The 12,044-nt window shown below is 42.6% G+C and overlaps 1 protein-coding gene across 1 annotated transcript in view; it reads left to right on the top strand.

The window, feature by feature from the left end:
- The first annotated feature begins 5,701 nt into the window (after nt 1–5,701).
- Nucleotides 5,702–12,044, top strand: part of Actr10 (actin related protein 10) — a 31,786-nt gene continuing 25,443 nt past the window's right edge. Inside the window, exons 1-3 of the mRNA XM_021642642.2 lie at nt 5,702–5,864; nt 9,556–9,628; nt 10,991–11,073. Of these exons, the coding sequence (XP_021498317.1) occupies nt 5,788–5,864; nt 9,556–9,628; nt 10,991–11,073 (233 nt within the window). The 5' untranslated portion in view covers nt 5,702–5,787. The remainder of the gene's footprint in view (nt 5,865–9,555; nt 9,629–10,990; nt 11,074–12,044) is intronic.

The following is a 12,044-nucleotide window of genomic DNA, read 5'->3' on the forward strand; positions in this document are numbered from 1 at the left end:
TAGTAGAAGTTTTGGTGTCTTTAAAAACTCAGTTATGTTATGTAAACATTTGTTTTTAATCCAGGGTGTGGGATATAGAGCTGATTCAGATCATCCACAGCAGCAAACTATTTGCCTCATGGGGATTCTGAGAGGAGCCTTTTGCCAGCTGTAGAAGGTTTAATTCTGAGGATGGTGAGAGAGAATAAATGCCAGAGCAGAGAGAGAGAGAGAGAGAGAGAGAGAGAGAGAGAGAGAAAGAAAAAGAAAGAAAGAAAGAAAGAAAGAAAGAAAGGAGGGCTCCAAAAAAAGAAGATTGCTGGTGATGCAGTTTGATGAGAAGAAGTTGGAAATATCCTGAAACAAAAATTGGGCTTGTCCCAAGGAATCCAAGGACCTTTACCAGCAGGAAGTAACTGAAGAGAACTGCTCCCCCTCTCCCCTCTAACCTTTCTCTCTTACCTGGTGTTTGGATGTTGGAAGGGATTGGGGACTAGGGAGAAAGAGATATAAAGAGCCCCATTAAGATAGAGTAAAAAATGTGCACAACAGGTTGTGGTTGCGTCAGTATTGGAACTGGAACTGGGCTTGGGGGTGGAGTTGGGGATAAGGTTGGGGTTGTAGTTGGGGTCTGGTTTGGGAAAAGGTTAGTGTCTTAGTTAGGGTTTCTATTGCTGTGAAGAGACACTGACCACAGCAACTCTTTTTTTGTTTTGTTTGTTTCAAGACAGGGTTTCTCTGTGTAGCCCTGCCTATCCTGGAACTCACTTTATAGAGCAGGCAGGCCTTGAGCACAAAGAGATTCACTGACTTCTGCCTCCCAACTGCTGGGATTACAGGTGTGCCCAACCGAGCCTGGCTCTTATTGTTATTAAAGAAAAAAATTATGGCCAGAGTCGGGTGCGGTGAAACTTTGTCTCAAAAAAAAAAAAAATCATGTTTTCTCTCATTTCATCACATGGGATGCATTTTAATGGTAATTCCTCTATTGTACATTATTATTCCCTAAATTAACCCTAGCTCCACTTCAAAACTAAAGAAACAAAAATTTCTTGTTGATACTGTGTGCTTACATGTTGAATACATAAATTATTTTCTGAGGCACTTCAAATTCATATTTTTCTTATATTCTGATAAAATCCCAACAGGTGTCATTTTTCTAGCTGAGGATTTGGGATAGATGGAAGACTATACTTCAAAGAGTGACAGTACTCAGTCCTGAAATTGGCCTCCACATCACAATTCTCCTTCCCTCTGTCTTACTGAACAACAATAAAGTGCTGTCACCTTAACACCCTGGACTACTTGGCTTATGTGTTGTCTATTTGTGGCCTCTCTCCCCCTGTTACTATTCTCACCTCCAAGAGCAAGACTCTGTGATTTTTTTTAACTGATTTCCAAGCACTTAGGAAAACTCCTGGCATGGAGTTGGACACTCAGTGAACCTGCTTCCTGTAGGATAGATCCGGTAGGCCTGCTGGCACTGAGGGGGTTCCTTTGTTTCTGACATTTTTGTGCGGCAGAAAAAGCTTGCAAATTTCCCAACAACTCTTTCTTTCTCTTTGACATGTATTTGTTAATGTGTGTTTGTGTTTATTTGCACTTTGGCTGTAATGGGGAGTTGAACCTAAGGCCTCATGCGTGCCAGGCAAGCACTCTACCACTAGGCTATAGTTCTCACCTGGGTGAAAAGGTGCGTGTGCATGTCAGGCACGTGTGCGGAGGTCACAGGACAGCTTGGAGGAGTGGGTGCCCTTTCTGTGTGGCTTTTGCAATAGGATTCAAGTTTTCAGGCTTAGCAGTAAGCACCTTTCTTTACCCACTGGCTCCCAAGTTTCATTTCCAATTTTTATTTTGAGTTGGTATCAAAATACCAACTGGAGTTGGAGGAAATGCTGGGGAGACATAATGGATGTGGATCTGAAGGTGATCTGACCCAACATCTATCAACTCACTGGTTGCCAGGATTCATTTTGATTGACCTGGATGGTCAGGCAGTGTCCCCTTACTCCTTCACCACTCCCACTAGTATTCCTTAGTAAAACAGAAAACAAAACAAAACAAAAAAAAAACACCTTTAGGGGAAAAAATGGTATCTAGTCAACTGTCTATCAGTAGTTATACTCCCAGTCAGAACCCCCAAACAAGATCTCTAGGAAGATACATGAGCCATGACAGTGGCACACACCTTTAATTCTAGCACTAAGGATGCAGCAGAGGCAGGCAGGTCTCTGTAGGTTTGAGGACAGCCTGGTCTACACAGGAAGTTCCAGAACAACCAGGGCTATGTAGAGACCCTGTCTCAATCTCCACCCCCAAGAGAAAAGGGAAGGAAAAAAAAAAGAAAAAGACACATTAGAGCCAAGCATGGTGGCTCATGTCCTTAAAATCCATCACTCAGGGTGAATAGACAGAGGAAACACGTCAAGTTTGAGGCCAGCCTGGGCTACATAGTGAATTCCAGGCCAGCCCTCGGCTGTAGAGATCTTACCTCTAAAAACAAATGGCAAAGCATTAAATAAATAACCCATTTATTTATTTAATTAATTAAGCATTTATTAACTTACTTAATTAAGCATTTAGCAATAGCTACCGAGACATGATTTTGTGGCCTTTAAAGTTAGGCTGTCTTTTGTTTTGTTTTGTTTTGTTTTGTTTTGTTTTTCGAAACAGGGTTTCTTTGTGTAACCTTGGCTGTCTTGGACTCGCTTTGAGGACCAGGCAGGCCTCAAACTCACAGAGATCACCTGCCTCTGCTTCCCTGAGTGCTGGGATTACAGGCATGTGCCACCGCGCCCAGTCAAAGTAAGACTGTCTTAAGGACACACTTTAGAAGAATAAATTTAAAGAAGATTTTGAAATTAGTTTGAAACAAACTTGCTTATTTCTCTTTTCTGAAGATTGTTCTTTGTAATGAGATTATAAAGTGATATTTATAAAGAGCATTGCATAGATTTACAATGAGAAAGGAAATCTCATTACTGCCTGCTTCCCTTCTTTGAAAGCTTGTGTGGAGCCTTCTGGTACCATGAAATCAATTGTCAGGGAAGAGGCATTCTGGTCAGAACCTCTAAGATCCTCTGTTCAAAGTGTCTTCAGCAATGGGGACTCGCTTTCAACCTTTGGGTGGCAACCAAGGGCAACAGCAAAGCTTATGTTTGGGGAGTCTCTTGGAGAACCCTGACCAGCTGCTCAAACAGGATCGCCATGCCCAGCACTGGGATTTTTGTCAGCTAGCCTGTGAAAGAACGGTGGTTTTGCAGACTGTGCACAATTAGCTTAGAGGGATCAACATTCTTAGCTTTTAACCAACAAGAGAAATAAATCAGGGCTTTCCTTCTTCATCCCCCCTTAACCTTTCTTTCTTCCCTTTCTTTTCTTTCTTTCCTTTTAATTCTTTTGAGTCTGCCTCAAGAGGTTCCATCCAAACATCTAAGGTTATTAAGGAATATATTTGTCTTACGCTCATTCATTCATTTTCTCTTTTTCTCTGCTGAACCACCATGATCTTCTTCTCATTAAATTTTTATTTATTTGTTCACAATGTCATGTACATACAATGTGCTTTGATCATATCTCTGTACCTTGCCACCCTGAAAGCTTAGTCTCTCCCCTTCTGGAAATCCAACAATCCAACAGGTGAGAACACTGTTTTATTATTGCTGTGAAGAGACAGCATGACCAAGGCAACTCTCCTGAAAGGGAGCATTTAATTGAGTGTTTGCTTACAGTTTTAGGCCATGATCATCATGACAGCTAACAAACAGACTTGGCAGGGGAACAAGAGAGAGCCTGGACCTAGTGTTGGCTTTTTGAACTTCCAAGCCCACTGCTGGAGACACACATCCTCCAACAAGGCCAAATCACCAAATCTTTCCAAAACAGTTCACTCCTTGGAGACTAAACATTCAGATATAAGAGCCTGTGGGGGCCATTTTCATTCAAACCACCCCAATACTCACCACTATAATTACAAGAAAAGGAAGGAGCTTTTCTACCCATCTTTTGTTGTTTCGTTTTACAGGTGCTCACTATGTAGCCCTGGCTGTCCTAGAACTCACTATGTAGACCAGGCTGGCCTCAGACTCACAGAGATCCAGCTGCTACTGTCTCCCAAGTGCTGGGTTTTTGCCGTCACCAGGCCCAACTTTTCCACTTGTCTTGAAATTCCCTTCCCCATCATAAATTCCTATTTCATCCAGTTACCTTCAGAATTTCCTCCCCTTCTCCACCCCATCAGACAGGGTTTCTCTGTTAACAGCACTGGCTGTCCTGAAACATTCTTTGTACAACAGGCTGTCCTCAAATTCACAGAGATCCACCTGCCTCCAGAGTGCTGGGATTAAAGGTGTGCACCACTGCGCCCGAAACCTCCAGACATTTATTTCAGGAGGATCACGGATCAGACACGCAGATAAGTATGTTTATTACTATTACAATTTTCTAAGTTGAGCATAGCGCAGACTTAACCGTTAGGGCTCCAGCACCCATGGTGCATTTTTTTGAGATGGGGTATGTCACTTTTCTGTCACATAACAGAAAGGATCTTTTCCCTACTCGGCACAGAGGTACAGGTATGCACAGCAGGTTGTGAAAGATACACTGTGGATTATCAGGGCTTATAGGAAAAGTCATAGAGGTAAGGCCTAACTAGGTAGTAGTTGGTAGACCAGGCTTCATGTTAATTATAACTTCATTTGAGCTTGATTCACACTCTGAGGTCCTTGGTGGGTCCACCATTCCACCTAGCCCAGCAGCTCTAAGTTCTACTATGGGACCTCTCTGCGCGCCGACAACCTCCTCACTACTACACAAAGGCTATAATCCTAAAGCAAGTGTTTTTACAGTAAGTTGTGAAGCGTGTAATTAGTCTTCCGCCAGAGTGCCAACTGTATTCTACCACAAAAAAGTTTACTTCTGCCCTCAGTGTGCACAGCTCCTAAATGCTGGAGAAAAGGGGACTGATTCAACGCTGTTTCCACTAATCTAGACAGAACCCCCGTAGATTCAGATGTTACTTTAGCTGTGCTTTCTTGGGGATTAAAATAAGAAACTGAGAAGAATAAGTGCCAAATAAAACATCAGTTGAACTTATGTTTTTGTCTGGGCGCGGGTGCACACTTGTGTATGCGCGTGTGGCCAGAGGTAGATTTCGGCGTCATCTTCAACGGCTTCAGGGTTTCTCTGTGTAGCCTTGGCTGTCCTGGACTCATTTTGTAGACCAGGCTGGCCAGCGAACTTACAAAGATCCGCCTGCCTCTACCTCCCCGAGTGCTAGGATGACAGGCAGGCGTACGACACCATGCCCAGCTTCAAAGATTTGCGTCTACACCATGTTCTGTCTGCATGCACACCTGCACGCCAGAAGGGAGCACCAGATCTCAGGATAGATGGTTGTGAGCCATTATGTGATTGCTGGGGATTGAACTCGGGGCCTCTGCAAGAGCAACCAGTGCTCTGAACCGCTGAGCCATCTCTCCAGCCCCAGTGGTGTAATTTTTGAGATGGAGTCTGTCACTGAGTCTGCCACTAAACGTCAGGATAAACGCCCAACACGAGACGGGAAGGTCTGGACGCGGAATCTGGAACCGCAGCCCAGGGGCCGCGCAAGCGCCGCAGGCCGCTGGGCGGGAGGACCCGGGAGGCTCCGCCCCGTCAGGTGCCCGGCGCGCCTGACCACCTCGGCTCCGCAGCGTCAGGCTTCTCCTTGGCCAGCCCGGGCCCTCAGGCGCGCGAGGACCCCGGCCCGCCCCCGCGCCGAGCTAGCCCGGCGGAGCGCTTCGCCGTCTGTCCGTCAGCCTCGCCGCGATGCCGCTCTATGAGGGCCTCGGGAGCGGCGGCGAGAAGACGGCGGTCGTCATCGACCTGGGAGAAGCCTTCACCAAGTGAGTGGCCGAGGGCGGCGCTGGCCCCCGGCACCTCCCCTGTGCGCTCCCAGCCTTTGAGGCCCGGCCCAGCCCCTGTCGGGAGAGGGTGTTGTCAGGGCGGATCCGCTTGGGTGATGCGAACCCTGAGGCTCCGGGGGGCTGAGTGGGATGTGGACTGTCCGAGAGGCCCGGAAGCTCCGGTTTGACAGCGAAGGCCCAGATTCTGCTTACCTCTGGGTGCATCAGAGAGGAAAGCAACAATCCAGCTGGAACGCTTGCCGGCTCTTTCCGTCTTAAAACATTTATGGAGTGGAGCCCTGTGGGTTCTGGAAATAGATTGTCCATCTAGGGAACCGGGGCACATGAAGACGCGAAGTCGTATCGATAGCTCTGGAAATTCAGTTGGTTATCCTAAGCTCTTAGACCCACATTTTGTCCTTTAAAAAAAAGAAAAGAAAAAGGCGATTTCTAAACATGGGAGTAGGACTCCTCAAAAGAGGCAGTCAGAGGCGGAGATCAAAGTCACAGATGCACAAACCCTGGAACATTTGGACAGTGTCAGGGACTTGATGGACATTTTTGAGCTCTTTGGACCTACCATTTAAGAGTCCTTGTACTGGACTCAAGAGAAAACACAGAATTACATCATATATGTGCATATAAGATACAGGTATTAGGCTCGAGAAACATGACAGAATTATATCATGTATATGAGTTTGTGAAATAGAGATGTCTGAATTGTTTTTTAACCATCTGTGAGCACTGCCCAACCCGCAGTAGATGTTAAATAACTACTAAATAAATGGTCACAAGAAATGGGTCCTTAGAAGCTACAAAATTGTATTAAACATAGTTCTTGATTATTCTCTCACTCTCTGCAAGGCCCTTGCACATGGATATGTATTTTTAAAAACAATATGATGAATTATTAGAGATTACTACCCGAAAATAATTATTTTGGCTGTACATTGAAAAAAATAAATTATTAGGTAGGAATATGATCGAAAACACAGCAGGAAGTATGTAAGAGTTTTGAAAATGCTGTCAGAGAAGAACTTAAGATGCCCCCTTACATTCTGACCAGGCCTTTGAGGAACACTGAATGTAAATAACGGAGATGAGAGTGGAGAGAGAGAGATACCTAGGCACAGGATAGCAGTATCAGAAAGTACCCCGAACAAAAGATGTGATTTAAGCGACTTTTTTTTTAAAAAGCAAAACATTTTTCTAACACAACAGAAATATAGCACTGACTACTAATTTTTCTTTTGTTTTTATTTGTTTGAAACAGCATCTGATGTAGCCTAAGCAGGACCTACCTTCCTGTCCTGCTGCCTCTGCCCTTCTGAGTGCTGGCATTGCAAATATGCCTACATGCTTGGCTTAAATACTAACTTTAAGCAATTTTTTTCTGTACATTGTACATTGTTTTGCCTGTGTATGTCTGTGTGAGGGTGTTGGATCCTGGAACTGTCGTTACAGTTGTGAGCTGTCATGTGGGTGCTGGGAATTGAACCCAGATCCTCTGGAAGAGCAGCCAGTGCTCTTAACCACAGAGCCATCTCTCCTGTCCCTAAATGCTAATTTTTAAAAGGGTGGAATATCCAGCTTTAAAAAATAATAGCTGGCCGGGTGTGGTGGTACATACCGTTAGTCCCAGCACTAAAGAGGCAGAGGCAGGCAGGGCCAGCCTGGTCTACAAAGTGAGTCCCAGACAGCCAGGGGTCTGTTACACAGAGAAACCCTGTCAGATAAAAGCAGTAACAACAACAGCTGGGCCAGTGAGATGGCTCCACTAGTTAAGTTCCTTCCTGCCGATCGGGAAAACTTGAGTTCAATCCTCAGGACCCATGGTGGAAGGAAAAAAACAATGCCCACAAGTTGGCTTGTCACCTCCTTTTGTGCAGCATATCATTCACCTGCCCACACATAGGCACAATAAATAAATAGCAATAAATAGCAATTGAAGTTCTTTTGTGAATGTAAGCTTATTTACACTCACAGTACACGAAGTTCTTATAACTGTCAGATTCACACAAGAAAATAGTCTCGGGGCTAGAGAGCAGGCTCAGTGGTTAAGAGCACTTGCTACTCTTGCAGAGAACCTGGATTAGTCCCAGCATCCATGTCAGATGGCTCATAATCACCTTAACTCCAATTCCAGAGAATCTAATGATCTCTCTGGTCACCAGGCATGATTTTAGTGCACATACATACACACAGGAAAAACACTCATACACATAAAAATTTTTTGTTAAAAGAATAGTCTTGAGAAGTAACATGCTAGCAGTTACTTCATTAGTAATAGTACTTTATTAATATTAAAACTAATAACAGAATGATGAAATTAGTAATAATGTGATCTGAATCATATTCATGTGCCAGGTAGCGAATAACATTCCATCAGTGAAAGATGACATACATGATGTCATGAATTATCACATGTGGGTTGTCATTAACCAGAGTTTCTTTATTCTGAATGATTATAGTTCCTGTTTTTTCATGCTAAGCTGTGTTTAGCTGCATAAATACTTACCTTTTCCTTGTTTCTATATATTTAGACATACAAGAACGCTGTTATAGTTGCCTGCAGTCTGTAGTATAGTAGCATGTTTTAAGTGTGTAGTCTTAACGGCAGTCACATAGCTTTATGTGAATTCTGCTGTGTTTCTGGGTTCACGTAGGCACACTCTTAGAATGCTGCAAAATAACTAAGTTACCTGACAATGCACGTCCCATAGCCTCTCACTCAGTGATGCGCGGCTGTTGGAAGGAGGACTGTTGTGGGTTATTAATATTTATTATTGGTTTATCTTTTAGTTAAACGGTGGTTATCCCTAAACCAGCTGTATACCCAGATCACCACACAGAGACTAGGATTTTAAAAATTAACCCAGAGCACAATGCTGGGCAATAGTTGACCATCCTAAACCTCCAAGCCCGCATAGTTTCCTCCCATTCAGAATTTCCAACATTATACTTGCTTTTAGTCATATCTTAGGTCTGGTTCATCTCTCCTCATGCTTCCAAATCCTCTCCTGCTGATCTCTGCTCTCCTACCCTCCCACTCGCTTCCTTCTTCTAACTTCTGGACCAGGATGTCCCTCTCTGTTCTCTCCATTGGTCAGCATGTAGCTGGTTGCTTTATTGACAATACAGAGAACAAATGGTGGCATGTTTACACCAGCTTGAGACAGGTGCTGCTAAGCATCACATGCAATGTCTGGATTGAAACCAGACAGTGGGGTAGAGAAATCAGCATTTGAGTGAACAAGGGTAAATTGTACACATTCCACAAGAACATTATAACAGCAGAGGACACGCAGTGTAGATCCATCCGGGGTTGTGAAACTAAATGACTTTTTAACTTCAACTCGAATTTAAACAGTGGGGAAAATGCAATCGACCTTAAAATGAGATACTGGCTTATTTCAGTATTAAACATTTGATACACTGCCAGGTGTGGTGGCGCACATCTGTAATCCCAGCGCTTGGGAGGCAGAGGCAGGCAGATCTCTGTGAGTTTGAGGCCAGCCTGGTCTACAAGAGAGTCCCGGACAGCCAAGGCTACACAGAGAAGTCCTGTTTTGAAGAAAAAACAAAAACAAATTTGATACATTTTGCTCTTTCCTTTAATGTATGATATAAAATTATTAATAGATGTTATTATCGTTGTAAGTTGAGTGTGTAATTTTCTATTTCTTTGCAGGTGTGGATTTGCGGGAGAAACTGGTCCACGATGTATAATTCCTAGTGTGATAAAAAGAGCTGGCATGTCAAAGGTATTTAAAAAACAACAACAACAAAAAACCAACCAAACAAAAAAAGAAAACTATGGACTGGCAAGGTGGCTTAGTGGGTTAAAGGTGCTTGTCAAGCAGGCCTGGCAGTGGGGGTCAACACCACATAAAGGTGGAAAGAGAACCAGTTCACAGTTATCATCTGATCCCACACAAGTGCTGTGACCTCACACTCACACATTGCGCATGTGCACGCATGCGCAAACACACACACACACACACACACACAAATATTGGTAAGTAATGAGACGTGAAAGTTAGAAAAATAAAATATAATTTCAAGAGTTTTTTAAATCAACTTTATTGAGGTCTGAGTTTTGTATGGCATGATACGCAACAATCATATAATCCAGGGAATGAACCAAGTATAGAATATTTGAGAAAGCCTTTGCTGCCTTTTTTTTTTTTTTAAGATTCTTTTTTTTTTTGTTTTTAATTCTTTTTATTTTATGTGTGTGTTTTATCAGCACATATGCAAGTCCACTTCATACTTGTAGTGCTGGTAGAAGCCAGAAGAGAGCGCCAGATCCCCAGGAACTATCATTACAGTTGTGAGCTACTATGTGCATGCTGGGAACCAAATCAAGGTCTGCTGTAAGAACAGCCAGTGCTCTTACCTGTTCAGGCGTGCTCCGGCCCTCTTTCATGTCCTCACGCTCTTCTGACTTTTAATCATCGGTCATGCCCACATGATAAGTCAGATGAATTATGAAAAAAGCTTATAAACACTGCTTTGTAGGCATACACTTCTATTTCTACAATTCAAAATTGCCCTTTTTTTTTTTCAGCCATTGCCTGTCCTCTGAATTCCTAACTTAAGAAACTACTCTTTTGGGAAGAGGTACTTGTTTTGTTTTGAGATTTTTTTTTATTTTGTTTTGTTTTGTTTTTTTATACAGGATTTCTCTGTGTAGGCTTGGCTGTTCTTGATCCGCTATGTAGACCAGGCTGGCCTCAAACTCAAAGATGCACCTGCCTCTGCCTCCCAGAATGCTGGGATTACAGGTGTGTAATCCCACCACACCTGGTTTTCTTTTGTTTTTAAGATAAATTTTTATATAACTCAGATTGGCTCGGTGACCTTAAATTCAGATCTTCCTGCCTTTTTAGAAGCCTGCACCACCACATTAAGTTTTATGCATTTATGCAATGTTGGATTGAACCTGGGGCTTTGTATATGTTCTGCAAGTCCACCATTGAGTTACAGCCTTAGCCCAAGGTTAACCTTTTTTTAATTTTTATATCCTTAATGTAAATTCCATTTATTATGAGGAAATATATTAGTAAAATAAGAGTACAAAAGATTGTTTTGTTAATGTAAGAAAACATTTTAATTTTTTACAGCCAATCAAAGTTGTTCAGTATAATATCAATACAGAAGAATTATATTCCTACCTAAAGGAATTCATCCACATACTGTATTTCAGGTAAGGTGAAAACTTCCTTTCACAGTTGTTTTTTTCTTAACTTCAGCAGTTAGATTTTCTTTTTTCTAATGCCAGTTATAAGAATATTTGGTTATATTGCATCTGAATGTTAAAAAAAAAGAAGAAAATAAGAAATTGGATTCTATCACCAATTTTGTTTAAACTTTTTGAAAATTTTGGAACTTTTAAAAATATGCGTGTGCATATGCATGTCTCTGGGCACCTGTGTGCCATGGTATATGTATGGTGTCAGAAGATAAACTGTGGGCATCCGTCCACCTCTTCTCCCACATGGGCCCCATCAGTCAAACTCAGGCTGTGGACAGATGCCTTCACCCCTGGAGGTGTTTTGTTATCCCTGTCTTCAGCCTTCAGAAAAACACACTTGAAGATTAGAAAATTGAAAATCATAAGAAAACATTGAAGACAAATCAAGTTCAGTAAATAAATAGATAGATGGACACAGACAGACAGATAAATGGGATTGATAAGTAAATTATTGGGTATCAATGTGTGAAACATTATGCAGTCATTATCGGGAGCTAAGGCCTTTTGCTCAGTGGTAGCACACTTGCTTATTAGCTCTGAGTTCTATCCTGAGCAGCAAAGGGGAATGGGGAGCTGTTCTGTATCTGTCTGTAGTGAGTCAGAAAAATAAAATGTATTGAAAAGTGAAAAAAGCACATTAAAGAACAAGTTTGGATGGTCAGGCATGGTGGTTCATACGTTTAATTCCAGCCCTCAGGGAGGCAGAGGCAGGCAGGTCTCTGTGAGTTGGAGAAGCCAGTTTGGTCTACAAAGTGAGTCCAAGACAATCAGGGCTCTGTTACTCAGAGAAACCCTGTCTCAAAACAAAAGGCGGGGGAGGGGGGAGTAACTATGGAATGTATAGTTTTGCTTAAATATGTGTGATTATATCTACAAGAATGAAAGAAAATAATACAAATAATTTTTAGTACTTTCTGGGCAAT

Source organism: Meriones unguiculatus, chromosome 7, assembly GCF_030254825.1.
Source record: "Meriones unguiculatus strain TT.TT164.6M chromosome 7, Bangor_MerUng_6.1, whole genome shotgun sequence".
In the NCBI taxonomy this organism is placed as follows: Eukaryota; Metazoa; Chordata; class Mammalia; order Rodentia; family Muridae; genus Meriones; species Meriones unguiculatus.